Here is a 23212-nt window from a genome sequence, read left to right on the forward strand (position 1 = left end):
TAATTAGCTGATCATGATTATAAAACACAGGACAAAGATTTTAGCCAAATAAGAAAATAGTATTTAACATAATTAAATCTATAACCTATCTGCTTGTAGCCTAAATAGGAATACTCATGTTCCTTCAACAGACACACAAAAGAGTTGTTATATTCTGCCATATTCATACCTCAGAGTGAACCTGAGTAAGCGGAGTGAGAGAGGTGGAGAGGAGCACTGTGCTTAAGGACTGAGAGAGACGCTGTAATCACACAAACTCTGTGAAGAAATACGAGTGATTTGCTGAACTTAAAGAGAAACTACGACAAAAATATCGATCTCATCACGCTAGTATCGATCTGATACCAATACTCACCTTGGTATTGATACTAACGATATTTGGATTGAACCACCCACCCCTATCCTGTGCTACGAGTGTTAACACCAACACTTCCCTGGTCCCGAAGCTCCCAGTCTGGAATAACTGTATGGCCTACTGAACTAACTAGCTAAGAGCAGCTACAATTAGCAGCATTTAGCGGTCACTTTGGTGATATGCTGCCCCCTATTTGTACGTATGAATTTGACAGGTGGCCAATTCTTACATATTTGACCGTTAATTAAATCATGTCTAACTGATTAAATGCTAATTTTGCTGTGACCCAATAAAAACTCATCCGATTCTAAGGCCTTCGGTGAACACTGCTTGCTGTAAGGTTTTACCATCATTACCACGACAATGCTTCTGCATCTGAATCGACATGATTCAAATAAAACACAAGTTCACCAATAAGTCATTTTTTTCTTTTAGATTCTTTATTTAATCAATGTTACATTAAACTAACATAAATAAAATTTTTATGAACAAAAGGCACACAGTTCAAATATAAACAAAGAGAACGTCTGTACAGTTTGTCACATGTCTACTGTCTCAGAGAGAGAGAGCGGTCCAAGAGAGATGAGTTTCGGGGGGGGGGGGGGGGGTTCGTCGACAAAATGCCACAGCGCTGCCGCCGCACTGCTGCAGCACATAGTCTCAGCGAGAAACTGTACACTCTTCAATCCACCCCGTGAGGAACTTAAGCGGTGGGCGCGAAGGCAAAAACGCCAACCGGAAACAGCACCGGCTTTCATGTGATACTTCTGCATGGGGGCTTTACAATATGTGGATGTCCATTTGTAAAAGGTCCCACTGAAACTCATGTCCATTGTCTGTTTGAAGAGGCCACAAGATTCATTTCCACTAAAGTAAAAGATTCAAACACGCAGCACATAGACTTGGAAAAATAAAAACGAATGGGTCGGAGGCTGGGTAAACACTCACTATTATGATTTTTGTAAGAGACCGACAGGAGTCAGTGTCGCCGTGGTTTCTCTATGGAAGCGTTTGATTGGTTGCTTGCTGCTTCCTCATAATAATAATAATATGGCCAGCTGGTCATTCACAGTACTGGCAGGACGCTAACTGTCTACTGCAGCCTTTGTCCTGATGTGGAGTTCATATACAGCCATACGACTAAATGATAAGAGGACTGGGTTTGGTTTTTCCTGCATCTGCTCCAGATCAATAAGGTAGATAAATCCTTGTGTGTCCCGTGATCGCCACTGCAGGCTCCTGTTCATGCTAGATAACAAAGCGTGGTATATGAGTCCAGTCAAGTCTGTTGTTATCCCAGCAGTTGTCTGCCGTTATCCACCTCGGAACACTGGATGAAACAGTCCTCTGCTAGTCCAGTTCTTTCCAGTTTAATCCGGTCTGGACCAGTCCTTACTGCAGTCCAGTCTGGTTGGATCCAGTTGACTTGCAGACCTAAACAACTGAGTATTTGCAAACATGTCTGAGACGGTTTTAACCTGTTAAGCGCAGCAGATTGGTGAAGTTCAGTTGGTCGAAGCAACAGTCCCGATCTAAATTTCCGCTCCTTTTCGTCCAAAGTGGAAAACTCCACCCATCTCGCACGTCGACAGACTACATGAGCAAAGTATGTGCAAATACAGACAGATCCAGGTCTGATCCAGGGCTTAGATGGCGACAGTGCTGGGTACCTCCTCATAGTGAATGATAAAGTAAGGATAGCTCTGGTCGTCGTTGAAGATGACATAGATCTGGGGGTCCACCCAGTTGTCCACACAGGAGTCGAAAAGGTCACTGGACGGGTCACGAGGGTTGATGGGTGGAGGTCGCCGCATGGAGGGGTTTCCTACAGTTAACCTGCATGAACACAGAGGAGAGGGACAGGGTTAGGACTTTAAAAGTGAAGGGGTTATAATATAATCACCATCAAATGATATCTGTATAAATATCCAGAGGAGAAAGAACTAAAATACCTGATTAACACTTTAATGTGCATTTTGTTCACTTTGAATAATTTCCTTTCAAGCACTCAAAGACATGTTACGAAAGTCAAACAGCTCAAAATCTCAAACTTTAACCAAACGTTTTTAAAAATGCTGCTTACATATTTGCATGAATGAATCTAAAAAAAGCTGCACCTTTATCTGTTTTAAGGAAATCTAAATGATATAATCATATGCTGTAAGTGCATGGGATGAATGTGCTGTATGTGTATGAAATCAGCCAGTGCATTGTAACCGGCTTGTTTTTCTTCTGTTAAATATTCCCGTCAAGCTCTTAAGACCAGTAATCCATCAATCTTTGTTCCATTTCCTCTGGGGTCATAAATAAAACATATTAAAATGAGGATCTTCATAGACAAAGGCAGTGACATTGAAGAGTCTGCGTGCCGGATGTGGCTTCAGACAGGAGAGTTGACCACACTGTACAGATATCTTCTTCATATGTCTGTTGCCCTGCTCAGGTCTGGAAGTCTGTGCCGCAGAACAGATTAAACACAGGTTTGGTGTTGTGGGGGAGGGAGGAGAGTATGTATGGTGTCTATCCAAACCACCACACCATCCTCTGGGCGCACAGGCTCCCTGCCGCAGCCTAACAAAGCCTGTGATGAATGATGGAATCAGCCAAATCAGCTGTTTTACATGAGTGGCTCTAGATTTGACTTGGCATTTTAAGGAATGGGGGCAGTATAGTGTACAGCATGGCTGAACAATGGTTTATGGAAAAGAACCTCAACATTTCCATGACCCAAATTAATGCTTGTGTGCACTGGAAATTTTGTTTGACAGAGCGAGATAGTGATAGGGTCAGAAGCAGAGGGATGTGCTGGATGGAACATACTGGTAAAGACTGGGGAGGGAGGGACATGATGGCCCCACAAAAGTGCCCTCTTGGGTGTAGCTAAAGCATGATTGAATGCCCAGGGATGTGCCCTTCCAGTGCCCTTTCTGCAAATTGTTGCCCCACCACATACAGCTGGTGGAGTTTTTATTTTCCACCACTGTTTTCAGACAGGAAACCCTGATAAAAACTAGATACACAAAACCTCAATTTTGCATCCACCAAACTGTGTCACTTCCCGCAAACACATCAAACCCAAGCACAATGTCATAGCTGAGATTAAGGCTGCAACTGATAAACGTTTTCATTATGAATTCATCTGCTGATTATTGTCGACATTAATCGTTTAGTGGTTTCATGCATAAAATGTCAAAGAACTGTAAAAAATGTTAAGGTGACGTCCTCACATTGCTTAATTGGTGCAACAAACAGTCCAAAACCCAAAGACTCTTCATTTACTATCATAAATGACTAAGAGACATAGCAAATCCTTACATTTAAGAAGCTGGAAGCAGAAAATGTTTGCATTTATGCTTAAAAATAAGACTAAAAGAATTAATTTGTTAGTAGTTAATTCGAGTAAATGCAAGAGGCAATAGCACAGTAATTCTTGATATCTCTGGTTGCACTGGGTTACTGCTGGCAATGTGGCAAATAAAGGGGCAAGACTGCTTTATGGCAATATTGTATTGTATTGGTTTATCAAATATTAAGCCAAAACCAGACATTCCCACCTGGTTTCTCAATTTTAACCCACTTAAAATATTCTGTATTCTCACATTCAGTCCCTCATATAGTGTGTTTTTCTGCAGAGTTCAAGTTTCAAGTAGCAAGAGCTGTGAGAAATCCCATCCATCACCAGAGAAATGAGAAATGTTCCCACTGTCAACTTGTTAACTGCGGCACCCACACACACCTGCCAGTGAGGACTTTGGCCAGGAACATGCAGTGGACTCCTTTGGGCGAGCGCTTGGAGAAGTTGTGGGAGTAGACGGCCTTGCGGGCGAAGTAGGAGCCCTGGCCGAACATGGTGGCATGTTTGCCGCAGACTCGGGGGTCGAAGTTGTGCTTGCAGATGCCCTCCACCACGTCGGCCGAGGTGCCGTGGAAGAGGTGGCGCTCGCTCAGCAGCCGGTCCATCTCCGACATACGCCGGGACATGTACTCCTTCTTCCTGTTAGAGCACAGAGAGGCAGGAGGTCAGACGGGATTTGTTGATGAAATTAACTGCTTCAGTGCGTTTCTTTTTCTTAACTTTACTTGCCAAAAACATAAAGGAATGAACAAAAGACCCCTCTGTACAGTTAATCCTTTATGTGAATATGCTGATACACTAAGACAGATCATCTCTAAGGTAATAAATTAGTAAACAGCTGCTGTTTCTATTCAAAGGCTGTGATCACAGCCGCACTTGCTCTGAACCTTGGTAAGAACATCGGGCTTAATCCGTTTTCTTGAGCAACACACACACTCACACACACACACACACACACACACACACACACACACACACACTCCCAGCTCGTTTGATGGACTGAGCGGATCAATCAGGCATGCAGAGGCGAAAGCGTTGCAGAGACAGAGAGGCTGTGACCCAGCCATGACCTCCTGTGACCCTGCAGCTTGTGACCTGACACAGGTTTACATTCACTGCATGCTTTCAATCACACACACACACAGACACACACACACACACACACACACACACACATACATGCAAACACACACCTCAGTTTTCTTGCCATACTATTTGCTCCAAAATATAAAGATGGAGCTGCTCAACACACAAACATACAAACAAGTACTTATGGTTACCCTGTCACGACCCGAGAGTGGAAAGAGGAAAAACAACTAACATTCACAGGGGGCATCACTTTTAGAGTCAGCGGCACACACTTACAAAACACACAGTGTCAGTCATTGTGAAACCGTGCGGTACCAGTCAATGTGTGAGAGTTTAACTGTCACAGCAGATAGGACCTGCCTTGCTCTAACCACAGCGGTTAGCCCGCTGTGTGTTCGCGAGAGGAACATCCTCATCACCAAACAGCTCTCCATCCTCCGTGTTCTCACACCACCGCCGTCCCACACAGCTGGTACCATTTGGCCTATTTTCTCTTTTTTCTTCCTCCTTTAATGTTGCTCCGCACCCACCCTGTGTTTGTTAAAAAAAAATGTTCTTATTCGTGTTTATGTCTGAAACAAAATGTGCAGCTATGTCGTCTGAAATACCCTTGTGCTCAGCGATAGAAATGCAGATGAAGAGGTGAATTCTGTGCCACAACAGCAAAATACGGAAAACTATGACAAAAGAGGATTTAAGACAAGAGACACTGCACCACTTTGTGTCCAACATGTTAAATAAACATATATATAAAAATATATATGAAAGACTTACTTCTGTGCTTCTAATCTAATTAGGTCCCCAAGTGTGGTCAGATCTCTTGACGGTGGGAACAAATTGCTATCAACTGTGCTACATCCACCACTTAAACTCATAACACTCTTGTGACATAGTAGCTGCTGATCATTTCAGCAGATTTATGTTCAATTAAACAACCACAAGTGCGTCAAAGTTAAATGCCGCAGCTGCACCACACAGCATGCAAAGAAAAAAAAATTGAAGACACTGAAACCTGTTGAGAGAGAACTTTCTGACCCCGAAAAAAATGTTTCTGTTTCCTTAAAAACACTTGGTTACGATTACTGGAAATGACTTGTTAGGTTAGATTCGAGGTCAGATTGATAGACGATATCTCCAGCAGAGAGGAAGTGCTTAAAGAAAGTATCAAATAAAATGTTTGCGCTCCTCGGCTCACCTCTTGTACTTCTCCCAGAGGAAGGGGTTCTGCACACGCTGGATCTTGATGATCCTGAATTTGGTCTCCGAAACTGTCTTGTGGAAAAGGCTGTAAACCGTCCGGTAGCTGCGGTCTTCACGTGAGACCGGTACCTGCAGGAAGTCCTGGCTCATCGTCATGGGCAACCACGTTTCCGGAAAGAGGCTGGGTGGGTTTGTGGTCGTCGGCGAGAGGGGATGCGACGCAGAGAGCTCCATGGATGAGGAGGAGGAAGAGGAGGAAGAGGTGGAGGAACAGGGGAGGGGAGATGAAGAGAGGCCGCCCAAAGTCCTAAAAGGAGAAATCAGATATGTGGTTAGAAAACTACAATTGGCTTTTTTTTTTGACTTTGTACTTCTAGATAGCTGAACTGAATTACATACACACACACTCAGTACAGTTACTGTATATAACATAGTCAACCTGTCCTTACAGCTATATCCTTGTAGTTCTTTCATCTAAATGTGGCAGTGCTTTATTTTACGGGGCCCATAGTTTCCTTTAATTTCCTAAACAGGAAATGAGATAGAACTGTAAATTCAAAGGAAAGTTCTTGCAGGAACTATTTAATGTAGTGCTAATGAAAGGGAAAGGTCTTAAGTGACTGCTCAACAGGACAGCCGACATGCTAAAATGTGAAACTTGTCCGCTGACAAGGATCCAGCACAACATAATACAGTGGGGTCCAAAAGTCGGAGGACAAACTGAAAATGTACTGCTTACTCTTTTTACGGCAGCACGTAAAAATAAATTTTCGAGGAAAATAGTACCTCAAAGGATAAATAAATAATAAATGAAAACTTTGAAGATACATAAACAACAACAACAACAAACAAGATCCAGGACGCAACCGTCACTCTGTCTTCAGGTGAACTACATATTAAAATGTATTCTTTGAGCATATAGCCAATTAAACAGAACAACTCAAAAACAAATGGCGGGCAGCATATCATTAGGTAGTTAGCTCAGTTAGCTGTGCAGCTAGCGGCCTGGACAGGGCCCCTGGGAAGTGTTGGTGTTTATATCACTAGCACATTTGGTATAATGATACCAGGAGCACACGTTTATGGCAGGAGCTTGATAATAAGGCAAACGAAAGCATGTGTATCCAAAGTGTTTCCACTCAATGCGGCATCCCAATGTCAAACAAACCCGCTGCGATGAACCTTTCCGAAATCATCAGCTCTCCAACCGTCAACAATGACATCACAGCACTGCTGAGCGGTGCGGAGAAGCTCCACAGCAGCCGCCAGCCGTCAGCAACCAAACAAAACAGCAGGGCTGTGCGACAATGAAACCCAGACACCAAACAAGACGACAGGGGAGGAAGAGCGAGGGAGAGACAGGAATGAGAACAAGAGAGAGGAGGATGAAAATGCCAATTGCTGAGCTGTCATGGAAGTGACAAAAAAACTATTGTGTCTGGCATCTAAGTCAGTAACAGTGGTTGGGCTGTCAAGTTATCGCTCTGTAAGTGTAAATGCTGTTAGCCCTTTCAGACATAACCGAGTGATTGTGTGTGTGTGCTTGTGTTTGTGTGTGTGTGTGTGTGTGTGTGTGTGTGTGTGTGTGTGTGTGTGTGTGCGTGTGTGTGCGTGCATGTGTGTGCTGTCAAGAGACTGTGATCAGTGTGACACTTTTTTTTTTTCTTCTTTCTCATCTCTTTTCTCTCTCTCTTATCTTGTCTCTACGGTCTCGATCTCTCCCCGCAATCGATGTCTCTATTCCCCTGTGCGCTTTGAAGAGATCACAGACAGCCTGCTGCAGAAAACAAGCGTCAAATGAAAAGGGACGGATAACAAGAGAGTGACGGAGTCGAGGAGCGGAAGAGTGAAAAAGGGGAGAAAAGATTGGGACGGATAACAAGGGACGGAGGGAGGAGACGCCTGAAAAATAACATCATGGGGATAGAGAGAAGAGAGAGGGAGTGCCAATCAAGCTAATGACCCCAAACACTAAGCCTAGCACAGATTGTTCCCGACACACACACACGCACACACACACACACACTGAGCACACTCATTGACTTGCTTTCAAAACACCAAATTCAGCGCTTAAAAACAAGCGTTAACACACAACATTTTGACACTCCTCCTGCTTTCTCTCATCATAATGTGACTGTGTGATCATATTCTTGTGATTCACTGACGCGCGCACACAACAAACGGATGAAAAAAGTCCCAGGAACAAATCCCTCGATCCAAATTCCAGCTCCCCACAGTCACATTTCACACTCCTTCATTCACCAGCTCCACTCTGCTGTGCAGCCAGTCTGGAAGCCATTTAGCCCTCTCTCACTTCCTCCCCGGCTCGCTTGTCTTCTTTTCTCTCCTCCGACTCCCTCTCCCTACATCTAATTTTCTCTTTCTCTCGCTTCCTCTCCTCCATCCCCTGCTCTCCATTTTGTCCTCTCATGACTGTCGAAGCCCCCGGTGCAGGAACAGCCCGTGCTAGCGTTCTGTCTGTGCGGGACACTGGCAGGACACCACAGCGGCAGCCTGCTCAGCAAAGGAAGTGAAACATTCTGCAAATGGGGTGAGATGACTCCACTTGTTTCCAATCTGGTATCACTTGTTTCAGGGATATCACTGAGGCGAGTGCAGCGGTGGCCAGTCGCTTCACTGCTTTGAATAAAATAGCAGCTGAAAGATGAAAAGTCCTTAAATTATGTTCTTTCTTCCAGAAAGAAGTGGCCATATCTCATCTTGTTCACAGATTTTTCTCCCTAGTTATGAGAAAAAATTTGATTTAAGACCAAATTCAATCACTTCAGTGGATATTTCTTGAGTTGTGGGACCTCGCTGAATGGATTTTGTCCTTTGTCCTCTGTCTCATCTGTCCTCATTTGCCTCATTATCTCATTTTCCGTCTGTCTGGCTCAAGCCCACTTCGCCCTGCACATGACGGCTCCTGTGTCCCGGTGACTCTGTCTGATTTGCCAGAAAAACTGCAGTATTAATTTGGGCTTCAAGTTCAGCTGAGGCTGCCAGTGTGGAACGGATTAAAGGTGACTGTGGCGTTCAGAGGCTTTTGAGTATTCAGCCCTGACTGCGACATTAGCATTGTGTACGGACCTCTGTCTGCCTGCCAGCCTCCAAACAGGGACTCGGAGAACACAGAGAGCCATGAGAGACAGTGTATCACATACTGAAGAGCCAACTTTGTCTTTGTATGTGTGTGTTTCCAGGCATTTTAAGTTGAGGACTTTGTTCTAATAGTCAATGAAGCTTCATATCCAAAATACAAAATGTTCTCTAACAAGGCTGAGATCTGAGTGCTGAACAATCTGCGAGGCTCTGCCAGAGAGAACAACAGGAACCAGAGGAGGGAGTAAAAGACAAAGAGAGACTATCAATCAAGTGAATGACTTTAACCTCTCAGCTGGGCACTGAATGTTCCTGACACGCTGCCTTACTGGTAATTAGCTGCAATTACTGCTGATCAGAATGTTCTGTTATTTGTCATAGAGAGTCCCTGTCAAACATGCAACGCAACCCAGAACTTATCCAGACATGTCCAAAAATGTCCAAATCAGTTGGTTCGGTCCAGTCCCCGTAATGTTCTGATTCAACCCATGTGTGAATAGACCAGGTAGAGCTGAGCGATATGGCCTTCAAATAATGCACCCTATATAAATCTACTGCTGAGGATAATACACTGCTCAGAAACAATAGTTTTGGCGACAACACCAAGACAATTAGCTTATTGGTCAGCTCGTCCTTTATTTGATAGGATTATTGGCAGAAACGAGAGACTACGGCCCAATGTCAGTACACTCACAAGCTCACAATAACAATGGTAGATGTGTAGTAAATAAAATGTTTACCATGTTCATCATCTTAGCCATTTTTTTTTGTGCAGCTGAGTTTTTCATCCATTCATTCATAAACCAAAACTGAAAAATCAAAAAATTTTTACTTCATCAAAATTCAGAAAAATCACCACAGATTACAGTTTATCCTGCGGGGGATGTGAACATCGATCCAAAATTTCAAAGCAATTCATCCAAAAACAAACAACTGCTGTCCCAAGAGCCACTAAAACAACAGAAACAACTCAGGGTCAGTAACATCCATGCTGGGGGTCTACATGTCAGGTCACCTCAAGAGCAGAGGGGAGCAAGAATGTCTTGATTGTCTTTACTTACTGTAGGTGGGGTGTTAGCATCACGGAGGACATGAACATGGGCCGCTTCTTGATCTGGCGCCTGAACCCGAAGACGGCGTTCTGCTGGAAGCCCTCCCTGATGTTGAGGATATACTGGTTCTGGAGCGTAATGAATCGCACCTCCTTAAGACCCCTTGAACTCGCCTCCTCTATGAGCTTCACCACCGGCTGTGGAGGAGCAGAAAGGTAGAAAAAAGGAAGGGGTGGACAAAGACAAGTAGAAGAGTTTAGACTCAACATCCGACTGTTTCTGCATTTCCATTCATCAGAGGAAGGAGGAAGGGAGAGCTTGGAAAGGGGGAAATGTCTGAGGTGTGGTGCAATCTATTGATAACACAAAGCCAAGCTTGGAATGAGTTTCATCATGAGACACAAACTCACACAGACAGAAACAAGTCAATCTTTACTGATTTGGGGAAATACATTGCAGTGGTGTTTAGGGGTGTTTAGGTGTTTACAAGCATGTGTGTGTGTGTGTGTCTAAATCGATCCCATCACAGTGGCGAGACGATCGATTGGTGTGGGCAGAGTTAATGTGTCTGGCCTCATGTTCATAGAGCGTGCACGCAAACAAACACACACACACACACACACACACACACACACACACATATACGTGCACTAACGGGCTCACCTCGGAGTATTCCCTCCAGCCAAAGTTGTCTCTGCAGTAGTACTTCCACACTGTGTGACAGCTGGGGTTGGGGTGCGGGTTTGTCGTTGGGATGGGTAGAGGGCTGGCGGGGGTGGTCAGTCGTCGGACACGGTCAAACTCTAGGTCACACACTCGCATCGCCCCGAAGTCTAGGGAAAACACTCGACCCCTGGAACACAGATTGAAAAATCATTGTGAATATAATAACTAACCACTGCAGCCAGCATGAAATAACTTAACATGAAATAACAAAGTTAGACAGTCGATCAAAACCGTATATCTACCCTAGGGCTGCGATTTACAAGTATTTTCATTGTTGATTAATCTGTCTTTCTGAATTAACCTATTGGTGGTTTGGTCAATACAATGTCAGAAGAGGGTGTAATAATTACAGTAACTGTAATGATTCATGTTCATCAACAATGCGGATGAGAGTTCTGATGTTATAACATCTATATGCCAAAGACAGCATGCTAACCAGCTAGCCACATCCCATCCTAGTCTAAAGCTAAAGTTTCTGTGTGAGTGATGTAAACACCAACACTCCTCCGGTTCTCCAAACTCCCAGCCAAGACTGCTTACTGCATGGCTAAGTGAGCTTACAAGCTAACGGCAGCTACAGTTAGCCGCAGTTAGCAGGTACTCTACAATATGCCGTTCGCTTTTTGTTTGTTCTGATACGCATTGCACCTCTAACATACTTATATAGCAGCCCAGAACCTGAGAGATTCTGTCCAGATTGACATGACATAAAGTAGACTTTCTAGTAATATGCCATTTAAAAATGTAGCATGATGACATGCTTATGGGAATAGTTCAAGATGTTAGGTGCTTTCTAAGATGAGAAGAATATCACTGTCATGTCTATAGAGTTCACTAATATGCTTGCTGTCGCCTTAGCTTAGCTGGATAGTTTAGCCTATATTGTGTTAATACAATAATAAAGTTAATATGTGAGTGTCCGAGCTTCTTGTAGTGATTTTTAATTGCCTCTGGACGGAGCCAGGCTTGCTTGTTCCCCCCGTTTCCAGCGTTCTTATGCTAAGCTAAGCTAAGCTAACCAGCTTCTGGTTGTAGCTTCAAATTTAGCATTGGACATGAGAGTGGTATCAACCTTCTCATGTAACTCTCGGCAAAAAAAGTGAACAAGCAAATTTCTCAAAATGTCGAACTCTTCCATTTTTGTGGTACTGACATTTGCGTTCAAGATCATTGATTCTGTAACATGTTTAAGTGTTGACATCTGCTAAATGTTAGCATCCGCTAAGCAAATAAATGGTGTAAACATAATCTATTCATGTACATAGAACCTCTTTTAACCCCTCGCTGTCTCGGGAAGCGGGGTCAAAACCCCATTGTTTATGTATGTGTCAGCGCGTGTGTGTGTGCATCAGTCTCTCTACATTAGCCCTCCATAAGGCCTCTGGCAAATCCTTTCTGGGTCAGACATACCACTCAGATAAATGTGGGCATCACACATGGCACGCTATGCCATGGACTGCAGACAGACAGAGAGGGCCACACACACACACACACACACACACACACCAAATACACATGGAGAGACAGGCAAACTTTGCAAGACAGCCACATGGCCAAATCACACAAAAACAGCCACCCAGCCTGACGGTGTTAATGGGTTCATCGATTTTCGCAGGGAAACTAATTGGATGTAATGTCAAAGGTTAGACGTGGGTGAGTGTGTGTCTGTCTGGAAACATGTGTGTGTGTAAAGCAGGGGTTGTGTTCTGCCTCAGGTTTGTTCGAAATAAAGCGCATTAAATTAAAGCCTTTAGATGTTTCCCATTTAAAAACACAGACAAGCCGAGAGGAAGTGCGATGAATTATTAGTTCAGCAGCCTCGAGAAGCGAAAACCTCATATCAAGTATTCAGTTTCATCTACTATGATTACAGTTACCGGTCACTGGGGTTACAGGCACATGCACGCGTGTCAGTTTCGGTCACGAAGGTGCTAATGAGAGCTGCTGAGTCATTTTTTGAGAAACATATACGCACATGGATACAGATGCTAATTATAAACAGTATATTTAAAGACAGTGATTCTGCTAAGTCATGGGGTGACTGTATTTGTGCAAGAGGAAGTGAAAAAGGAATTCATTCAGTGAGCACATGCAGGAAACAAAACTAGGCAACTAAGGAATGAGTCAGTCGTTATCAGATCACCAGGTTATCAGTGAAACGGGGCAGATATATCACGCAAATGTAGGTTTCCTGAACTGTGATTGGGCATTCATTCTTATTTCAGTGACAGATCACAGCCTATGAAAGACTTAACAGTACTCTAAACTGCATTCAGGCATTCGGTTAACAATAAAAGTGTGTTTCCATGTCATACAAAAGAAACAGAGAATTAAATTTGAAAACAAAGGCAGAGACACAGAAAAGAACGGATGATGGCAGCGGAAACAAATTAACCGTGGAGACATTACCGCTTTAATTTCACCTCTGGTCAGCCCTGTTCTTTCCTGCTCTCTTTGTTTTCTTAGTTTCTCCTCACTTTGTTCTCTCGTCTCCCTGCTCTGTTCTCTGTTTCACTGCTCCTTTCTGTCGATCCACAGATCTCTGTTCTCTGTACTCTGTCTGAAGCAGACGGCTGGTTGCACCTGCGTGGCCTGCTCTCTCTTTCCCTGTCCCCGTCTCAGAGTACACAACGCTTTCTGCCTGCAACAGTATGTTATGATGTCTAGGGCTTCTGCGTGTGTGAACTTGGGAGCATTGTACGATGCACAAACACACACACACACATTCTGGTTTTATTATGAGGAAGTTAAGTTTAACTGTGTCACATTTACAGGCAGCCTCTGAGCCTCTCCCTCTGACACACTCAGCTGAAGACGGGTCTCCAGAGAGGTCAGTCCTTTTTTCCCCTACCCTCGCTCCCAGACTAGTTTGTGCCGTTCTAAAAATAAAATTCCGTCGGTTAAATTAAGTGCACTGAGATGCTGTGCTTCCACAGCGAGGCCAATCAAAAGTTGGAAAGAGACGCGAGGCACACCCACCCTGGCACGGTCAACAACTTTTCAAGACCGTGCTTGAAAATGTTGGACCGCTCCGAGCTTGTGCGAAGGTTCACACATGCAACGGAAAATGCAAATCTTAAGAGAAGGTTTTCGAAGCGGTGTATTTTAGTCTTCCAGGGGGAAAAAAAGACGAGAGAGTCCTGACTAGGGAGGGGTGTCTGTACGCTAAAGGTGAAAGAAGAAGGCCCTTGAGCGAAGCACGTGGCGTTGAAAATGCACCAAAACCTGCTCTGTTCTTGTAGCGGGCAGCTCCCAGGTGTGTATGTGTGGATCACAGCAGGGAAAGGAAAAAAAAGAGAGAGACACTATGTTCAGCAAAACATTCCACTGGATAAATAAAGGTTAAGAAAACTCCCCGCACTGTCAAAATGGCTGTTAATCCCTTACACTGCCTTCAGCGCGCACACAAACATATGCCCAACTTTGAACTTTCTCACGGCTGCACACACAAGGACCCGCATACCAGCATCAGTCATGCTATCGTGAACGTCACAGGCTAGGAAAAAAAATCCCCCAAAAAAACACGTACGCACGCACACATTCGTTCGACAAATTAACACACACATACACACACGCACACACACGTGCGCGCAATCTTCGACCGCGCACACCTTGATAAGTCAGTCAGTCAACCAAGTCTGCTGACGAAGGCTTTTCTCTCTCTCTCACACACACACACACACGCCACCTTGATGTCATGAGCCATTTCCTCACGTTCACTAGCTATTCATTTCTCTAGTTATCTGTTCAAATGTGCTTCATTTGATTTTTTGTTTTTGGGCTCCGAGCGAATTACATGAAGCCAACACACACACACGGCGCGAGAACAGGGAGAAATGTACTCTGTCGTCTCCTGCGCGTCCTGGATTGTTCCTGTTAAGAGTGTGTCTCTGTCCTCCTCTGTAGCAGGTCATTAAGCTCACAGTTCAGATTGTCCTCGCTCTCAGTCCTCCGAACCTCTCTTTGAATTTCTAAGACTCTCCCCCCCCGGGCAGGGAGCGTGAAATAAACAGGGCCGAGGGAAGATATAAATGAGTTTGACATTAAAAATAACACGGAGGAGCTGATCGGTAAAACAGAGGAGAAAATCACACAAACATTTCCACATCTCTCACACCGATTTAGGGACAATTGAGGAATGAACGAGAGATACACAGAGAGATAAAGGGAGCGAAAGAGGAGTGAGAAAAGGAAAGGTAGAGGTAAAGGCAGACTCTGAGTAATAGAGGCAGAGCGACCCTGACCTCGCCCCGCTGATTCATGGCATGGGCTGTCTGACACACACACAAACACACACGCGATATGATTATCTCGACACCACCTCTTCTTTCACACACGCACAATCACCGCATGCAAAAAAAAAAAGCCCTCAAAGACACAACCATCCTTGATTTTCTTTTATTGGTGACACAATAAGGGGGGGGGGGGGGGGGGGGGGTTGTTGGCATCCCCAACGCCGCACACACCAATGACTCTGCTCACACACACACACACACCTTGGTGTCAGGTCGCTCTGCCCTTGGTGTCCGGTGACTTTTTATGTCAGTTAATGACAAGCGAGGCTTTTATCATCTGGCCGACAAAAGAGTCTCTCTCTCCCTCTCTCACACACACACGTGAAAAATGGGTGCTCTTTCTTGGCTGCGCAGATGTTTTTCTTACGCAGATATTATCGGAGGTAGGCGCGACTATAGGAGATTTGGTTCTCCTGTAAATAACAGACATCACGTAATAGTCTTTTAAATCAGCTGAGGGGCATTAGATGTTTTCTCATATGTTCTCTCTTTCTCCCACACACACACACACACACACACACACACACACACAAACACACACAACAGCACAGCATAAATAAATCTGTAAGCAAGCAAGTGTACAGCAGAAGATTATCACGGTATAACTTTTAGAAGCGATGACTGCGACATTCCCTCTTACTGCTGAGTTCATGACTAAGGCGGATTAGCCCGACTTCCATTCCTGCTTATCATATGGATGGGATTAACCTGTGCTATGGATCATACACACATGGGAACAGCTCAACACGGAACACACACTCACATATGTATTACAAAAGGCCATGCAGGACGTAGTCAGATGCAGGCACACATGCACACACAGAAAAAAATCCCATCCACTCCCTTTCGTCTGCACACACACACAGGGCAGGAGGCAAAACAGGCCTGTGTTGCCATACCGACAGAAGAGCTTGTTAAGTCATCTGCTGCTCTTTAGATTACTAACGATGTTATCATTTGGCTATGGTTACCACAGTGATGCCTGCGCCCAGTTGGTGTGTACTTGCGCATGAAAAGACGGGCTGGGTTCTCTAAAGAAAAAGTATCAAAAGAGCTCACACAGACACAGACACAGACACACACACACACACACACCCTGCGCAACACAAAGCTTCGGGTAAATGACTGAACTGTGCGCTGAATAGCCAGAACAGTGTGAGCACGGCGCAGTTTACTGACATTGGCGTTTGTCATCTCATCACCCGATAGGCCGCTCGGCTCGAAGAGCACCGAAAACCAACAGTGAGTTTACCCAGCGTCAACATGTCAAAGAAACAAACAATTTAATCACATCCATGTCCACTAGAGGCAGGTCACAACCTTACTGCAGTTGTAGACTGTGGTGCTGGATTAGAGGAGTGCAACAATAGAATAAAGCTCTTTTTCAAACCAGGAATTAGCCTGTGTTTACTTCCTGTAGATGAATGGCTACAATCCTGCCAGTGTGTCTCGGGACTGGAGATGTTATACGTCATGTGAAATGTTTTACATTGTGTGTTCACTTCACCGTTCTCAAACAGTCGAACCTGTTTTTAGGGTCAGGGTTACAAAAACGTATATAGACATTCTTGGGTTGAGTGTTAGGCCTCGAGCGCTTTGCAAAAATGTCACTCCAGAAGAGGCAACAGGGAGGATTATGATAAAGAACAGTCACGGTGAGAATGTATTTCAGAGCTACGTCCTCATAGGTGACATTTAAAAGCGGGTGACGGTGCCTGGGATGATATAATTACGTGATTATCTAGCTTGTGAGAAAAGTTGGCCGTGTGTCAAGAGGCTTCAAAAGCTAATTATCAGATCAAATGTGTGAGTCAGACTGAACTTGTAGGAAATCAAAAGATAGATCTCGAATGGCTCGTGTGCTAGTCAAGCCACGAACAAATACTGATCACATCTGCTCTGTGCAAAATGTTCAGTGCGCATTACAAACTAAATTGCTTGCACAACACTGTCATGGCCGCATCGAACGATTTTGTTGTGGATGAATCTGTTTCTTGATTAACTGATTGGATATTTGGCCTATAAAACATGTCCAAGATTTCATTTGAAGGTGCAATATGTAAGAACTAGCATCCTGACGAATTCAAAACTAATATGGAGCAAAATATCACCAGAATAACCAACTGCTGCTTACTATATCTACCATTAGCTAGTTAGCTCGGTTAGCTGTGCATCTAGCAGTCCAGCCTAGAAGATTTGAGCACCAGGGGAGTGTTGGTGTTTCCCCGCGCTACCACAGGGGCATTGGCCGGAAAAAAGTTGGTGGTTAATTAAAGAGGTAACAACTAATCGAGTGATCGTTGCAGCTCTATTCAACACAAAGGAATATAATGATTTGAATTATAACAATGACAACAAATGCACCTCAAACATACTGGTGAAATAATTGCGGTGTTTCTAGTTTCTACTGTAGTTTCAGGCAAGCGAGCCAGATGGTCCTGTCTGACTGTGTGAGAGCGTAACACACTTAGAAGGTGTCTGAAGAATTTGGGTTGACACCGCCAGGTGCATATCCTGTTTGTGGAGCAATATGCACTTTGCATAGAGTTTCAGTTGAAAACATGAGTCAACAAGTCAAACGCAAGGACACACACGCGAAACTGTGTGTGCATGACACACATACATATAAACAAAGACAAAAGACGCATGGTCCCAAAGGGCTCGGTTAATCATGTACGACCAGTTGATGTGAAGGATGCGGTAGATAGTTCGGGATGATGACGCTGTGTCATTGACGTGCATTCACATCTCCTGATTAACACATTATGAGAACATGCTTGGAGTAAACATAGACAGTTAATGTGCTGCATTTCAAAACTTTAACTGCTTTAAAGATATGTCTTCACCTTCATCAAACAATAAAATGAAACAGTGAAATGATAACTTTAACCTTATTGCAAATGCAAATGTTGTGACAGCTGAAACAGTGAGTCGATTGAAGGTGAAATATGTAAGTATCACCCACTTCTACGATTCATACTCCCAGAAAAAGGGAGCGGCATATTACCTAGAGAAACTGCTAACTGCTGCTAACTGAAACTGCTGTTAGCTAGTTAGCTCAGCTAGCCTCACAGTAAGCGGTCCAGACTGGAAGCTCGGAGAGGTTTAATGAGAAAAACGTCTCTGATACATCATAAAATCTGTCATTTCTTCACATTCTGTTGGTAATTTAAGTTAATATTTTTAAACTAATATCAGAACTTCACTGCATGTGCAAGCATTTAACAGACAATTGATCAAAAGATGCTAAACATGCCTGGTTCCAGCTTCTCAATTGTGACAATTTCCCTGTTTATCTTAAACTTATGTGATGCGTTCTAAATATCTTTGGGTTTTAGACTGCTGGCCAGACGAAACAAGACTGATACCTGAAGAAGCCACAGGAGGCTGTAAGAAGTAGTAAAAAAAATAATCATAAGTCACGACAAAGCAAAAATACATAAAAAGCAGTATGCTGGCAATATTTTGCAAAATCTCTAATATACTGAGATGGGATTAGAGCTGCAACCAATGATTATTTTAATTTTCATGAATAATCATTTTGTCAAAAAAAAAACAAAAGAATCAAGAAATGTGTGAAATGCTCATCACAATTTCCCAGAGCTCAAAGTGAAAGCTTAAAATTGCTTCTTTTGTTCAATCACTGGTCCAAAATCCAAACACTCTTCATTTATTGTCATAAAAGACAAAGAAAAGCAGCAAGTCATTACTTTTAAGAATCTGGAACCAGAAAATCAATGACATTTTGCTTGGAAACTGACTGAAATTTGTTGGAGCTCTTTGTGGGACACTGCAAGTGATCATGTAACAAGACATGAGGTCCAGGCTGAAGGAAGGTGGGACTTGGGCTTTGCCATGTTGGCCACCATGGAGGGGACTTCTTCAGTCATGTGTATCGTTAACAGGAAAAAACCTTGATCACCCTGTGTTTCCAATAAAGTCAGTGTAGTCCGCACAGACGCGCTCGCTGCGTGCGAATGTGCGTGCATACAGTACGGTTTCACAGGAAGCGCTGCGTGCTCCTTTATGTCACCCCACCAGGGCCTGCCAAGTGCTTGCATGTGTGTGTATCTATGTGGGTGTGTGTGAGAGAGTGAAAGAGAGGTTTATCTGCTGTCTGCTAAAAGGCGTGCGTGTGAGCGCTGCGAGCCACTGAGCTCCTCTCTATGCGACCCGTTCGTGTGAGCGTCTGCGTGCCAAGCAGCGCGAGAGTGCGTGTGTGTACACAGCGGTGCGCATGTTTATGACTGAGGGAGGGAGAGGAGCTGCCAAGTGCGTCTGTGTCAGTGACCGCACAAGGCAACCGAGGGTCATTGAAGTTCACAGTTTTTGTGCCGTGAGTGCCGTAAAAAAAAAAGTCTGGGTTTTGAGACGGAGCTCCGGGCCAATCAGGGGCCGAGTTTGGGAGCAGGGAAATACAGGAATTAGATAACTAATATCAGGGGCCGGGTGGTGGAGCACCATGTCTTACACAAGGGCACCATAGCCGGTATATGATACAGATTAACTAGAAGACACGTGAAGGCCAAAATCACACACACACGACAATGCATAACACACACTTTCACACAGTAACACTTACAGGCACATTGACTTGGCTGCAGTCCACCGGCCTGCACATGCACAGGACAGCTGTGGAGTCATCGTGGTGAAACCAAAGAGGAAGCTCGGCCCGAGGTCTACTGTTTCAGACACGCCACACCAGAAGTGCTTATCATCGACGGGCAGCCTATCAGCTTACTGTGCCATTGTTGCCATGTCACAGGTGTCAAATATTTGTTAATTCATAGGTACTTGTGACATGACAACAATGCACCTATCGGTTTACCACACAGTGGCCTTTTCAGCGGGAACTTACAGTGTGCTGGACTGTGCAACCTGTTCAATCCACTGAGAGGACTTCTGTCAGAATGTTATTCAAATTGTTTCTTGAGGGAGTACCATTAATATCATGTGCGTGTTGTTATCCAGAATAAACAAGTCATGATAGAAACCGAAGCTCCTCTGCGAGTGCGCATATCACACTTTCAGTTCCCATTCTGAAATGATTGAACCGAAAAGATTTCACAGATCCAGAACAGAAATACAGAAACACTCTGTAACTGCTTCCCCCAGCAGCAGGTACCTGTATCTAACCAGAGGACACACACACACACACACACACACACACTCACAGTACAGGATAACACAGCCTGCAGGTTGCAGCACACACTGCAGAGGGATACTTACTGAAACTTGAGCCTGACTTGCTCATTGTCCGGGTTGCAGTACAGTCTCTCCAGCTGTTCCTGGGAGTCGTCTGCTACGCTCTGCCACGTCTGACTACTGCTCCTGCGGATCTGCCAGTGGAAGGGCAACACGGTGTGGTGGTGGGCACAGTCATTGCCATAAACACACTGTCCTTGGAGGAAATCCACACAAATGTCCACCGAGTCTGACTGATGTGTGTGATACTGGAGCTGGGTGAGCAGCTCGAAAACCAGGTCGAGGGAGGCCTCCTCACTTTTATCCTGAAATAGCACTCCTTTGTTGGGCTGCAGGATGAGGGGATGGGGGTCCTGGAGGTCTGAGCAGTCTTTGACTGGAGGGTTCTTAGACCCAGAGGTCAAGAGGTCATTGCTTTTGATGCCCCCCTCCTGGTGAGGAGCCTGGGGTGCCACCACGGGAGGTATATCCCTGCTGGGGGGCGTTATTGTCACGGGGCTCCCAGCCGCCCTGAGGCCAGGTTTCGGCTGAAAGCAGCGGCTGTCGGGGGTGGGATCCGTGATCTTGGGTCGCTCCCCTCGCCGCTCGGTCTCCTCCAGCTCTGCAGTAGTATCGGCTAATTCCACATCACCGTCCCGGGTCATCAACCCCGGTACTCCAGCTCCAGCTGTGGCATCGTCGGCGGCTCCTGGGTCTTTGAGACACACCTGGCCCATACAGTTCTGTTTCACCACGGCCGCCGCGCACAAGGTGCCCGGAGTCCGGCCCGGCTGGTTCCGGGGAACAAACACCCCGTCCCCGGAGACCAGCGTGTCCGTGCTCAGTAGAGTGGTCAGTATAGGATCCTCCAGGGCGCGGTGGAGGCATTTGGCGTCCAATTTCCTCTGCTTCTTCTTGAAATAAGGTTTCACCAGAGGTATTTTGTCCGGGAGCCCCACGATCTGCTGCTCGGTGAAATCCTCCCCTTCGTCCATGTTCAGACTCATATCCAGCGAGATCCCAGTCGGCACACCGTCTGCGGATTTCTGGAGAATGTGCAAAGTTTTATCCATGGTCAGCTACCACAGCCCGACAGTCCTGAGGGGAAAGAAAGAAAGAAAGGGGTAGTCATCAAACTTAACACCTATAATCCCCCAATCTTAGTTTCCCAAGGTGAAGTCATCCTGGCGCACGGAGTCATGATTAATAGGCTGCTGGGACGCGCAATTATGCCATAAAAATAACCGTGAAAACTCATCTTTCCTTTCCTGGAAAGGAAAGGGAAAAGAAAGCCCTCGCTCTGTGTGCCGAAACGAAACCTGTCTAACCTCTCCGACAACAACCACAGGCTGGGTCTGATCCCGTAATGACCCTGCAGATATAACAGGAATAACGCAGCAGCAGCATCCACCATAATGATCTGCTGACACAGGCACATTATCAGATGAGCCCATACAGGAGTGTTACAGGAGTGTAGCCTGTTAGAGTCACTCCGGTCTCAGAGAGGAGAGACGGGTTCACGCTCGCAGCCAGAAGAGCTGAAGCGGAAAAATATTACCTAATCTCGAGCACGGAGTCAGCAGCCTCAGATTAATCATATGAACGGAGGAGGGAGAGAAACAACAAAAAAAACACACACAAAAAAACACGGGGATTCACAGATAATCAGTGTATTTGTTGCTCTTTATTCTGCGGTCTTTGGTCTCTTTGCTAACGTCATGCCTGCAATTACAGCTGCGTCTCCGAGCAGGAGCGATAAAATCAGCAGTATAACAAAACCCCTCTCTCCCGGGACCATATATTTTGATCACGGGAGTCCGATACGCGGCCCCTGCCGTCTACGTGCCGCTTACACATCGCTGCCCGAGCAAGTTTGCACGTAGGCTACAGTCGAAACACACACACACACTCACACACACGTACACACTTAAGGCACTGCGGCGGAGCAGCGACAAAAGCTACATCGGGCACCCCGGTTCCACCAGCAGCTCTCCGCCGCTTCACGAACACTCTCTCCGGCCGACCCGGAGCTGTGCGGGACTTCTCAAAAGCCGAACACCGAAGCACTGCAGTAGTCGGCCGGGGTGATTTTTTTTTTTTTTTTAGTGATCGCGCAGCTCTCCCGGAGCGAATTTCAAGCTTCAAGCAAAAAAGACGAACAACCCTCGGGCCGCATTTCTCCGACAAAAAACCCTACCTGCGTGATAAAGTCCGCCCCTCTCCCCCCGGTCTCGACACTCTTTGGTGGGTGAAATCCAGTGCGTACATCGGCGGAGCTCCGTATCCAGTCCGGAGATAATAGTATCCGTGTGTGGACTAGACTGTAGTCCGGCTGGGTTTGTTGCGTCCCTCTGCTGCCCCCGCCGCTCTCATGCTCCGTCTCTATTTCATGCTGTCCGCCTCTCTCTTTGTATCCTTCTACCGGACAGAGAAGCGCAGGAGAAAGCAGCAGACACCGACAAAGAGTGGGGTAGCACAGCTGTGCCGAGAGGACGCTCTGGCTGCCTCCAGGCTCCGCACAGCAAGGCCCCGCCCCCCGTAACCTGGTCAGGGGCGGGGCTTCGCTCCAGAGACGGAGGGGGGGAGGGGGACAGCGAGAGGGAGGGTGAGGAGGGGGAGACGGGTTCGGGTTAACCCTATCCTTCACCCTAACATTTGGGGAAGAGGAGAAGTCATACACCTGACAGTCTGCCAGCACGGCTACTTCATTTCTTTGTGTGCCTCGGCCTGAAGAAGACACACCGTGGTCGAAGCGTATTCATAGTTTCAAATACAAATTAAAAGCATACATCATCATGATTCATGCCTTACCAGCAGGATGAGAGCAGGGAGAGATTTCGGGTTGAAGAACCGT

General features: G+C 45.5%; 1 protein-coding gene across 2 annotated transcripts; it reads right to left on the reverse strand.

Annotated features, from left to right (window-relative positions):
- Positions 1–773: 773 nt before the first annotated feature.
- Positions 774–22886, reverse strand: tiparp (TCDD-inducible poly(ADP-ribose) polymerase). 2 transcript variants are annotated; one of them, XM_030397744.1, is made up of 7 exons: positions 22556–22886; positions 20404–21456; positions 10817–11006; positions 10163–10350; positions 5995–6306; positions 4092–4349; positions 2002–2191 (listed from the first exon to the last, which is right to left on the reverse strand). In XM_030397744.1, the coding sequence occupies exons 2-7, from the start codon at positions 21429–21431 to the stop codon at positions 2002–2004; spliced, it is 2166 nt and encodes a 721-aa protein (XP_030253604.1). In that variant the 5' UTR covers positions 21432–21456; positions 22556–22886. The 2 variants fall into 2 exon arrangements, with proteins under 2 accessions (XP_030253612.1, XP_030253604.1); XM_030397752.1 differs by lacking the exon at positions 22556–22886 and having other exon boundaries at positions 774–2191; positions 20404–21431.
- Between the last annotated feature and the right edge of the window lie 326 nt (positions 22887–23212).

The sequence above is a fragment of the Sparus aurata genome, chromosome 2, assembly GCF_900880675.1.
Source record: "Sparus aurata chromosome 2, fSpaAur1.1, whole genome shotgun sequence".
Lineage (NCBI taxonomy): Eukaryota > Metazoa > Chordata > Actinopteri > Spariformes > Sparidae > Sparus > Sparus aurata.

Excerpts from the sequence above, each read along its gene's own strand:
- tiparp (XM_030397752.1), bottom strand. The coding sequence starts at position 21,431 with ATGGATAAAACTTTGCACATTCTCCAGAAATCCGCAGACGGTGTGCCG. Across the intron at positions 10,351-10,816 it reads GCTGGAGGGAATACTCCGAG|CCGGTGGTGAAGCTCATAGA; the intron begins GTGAGCCCGTTA and ends GCTCCTCCACAG. Across the intron at positions 6,307-10,162 it reads ATGCTAACACCCCACCTACA|GACTTTGGGCGGCCTCTCTT; the intron begins GTAAGTAAAGAC and ends TTCTCCTTTTAG.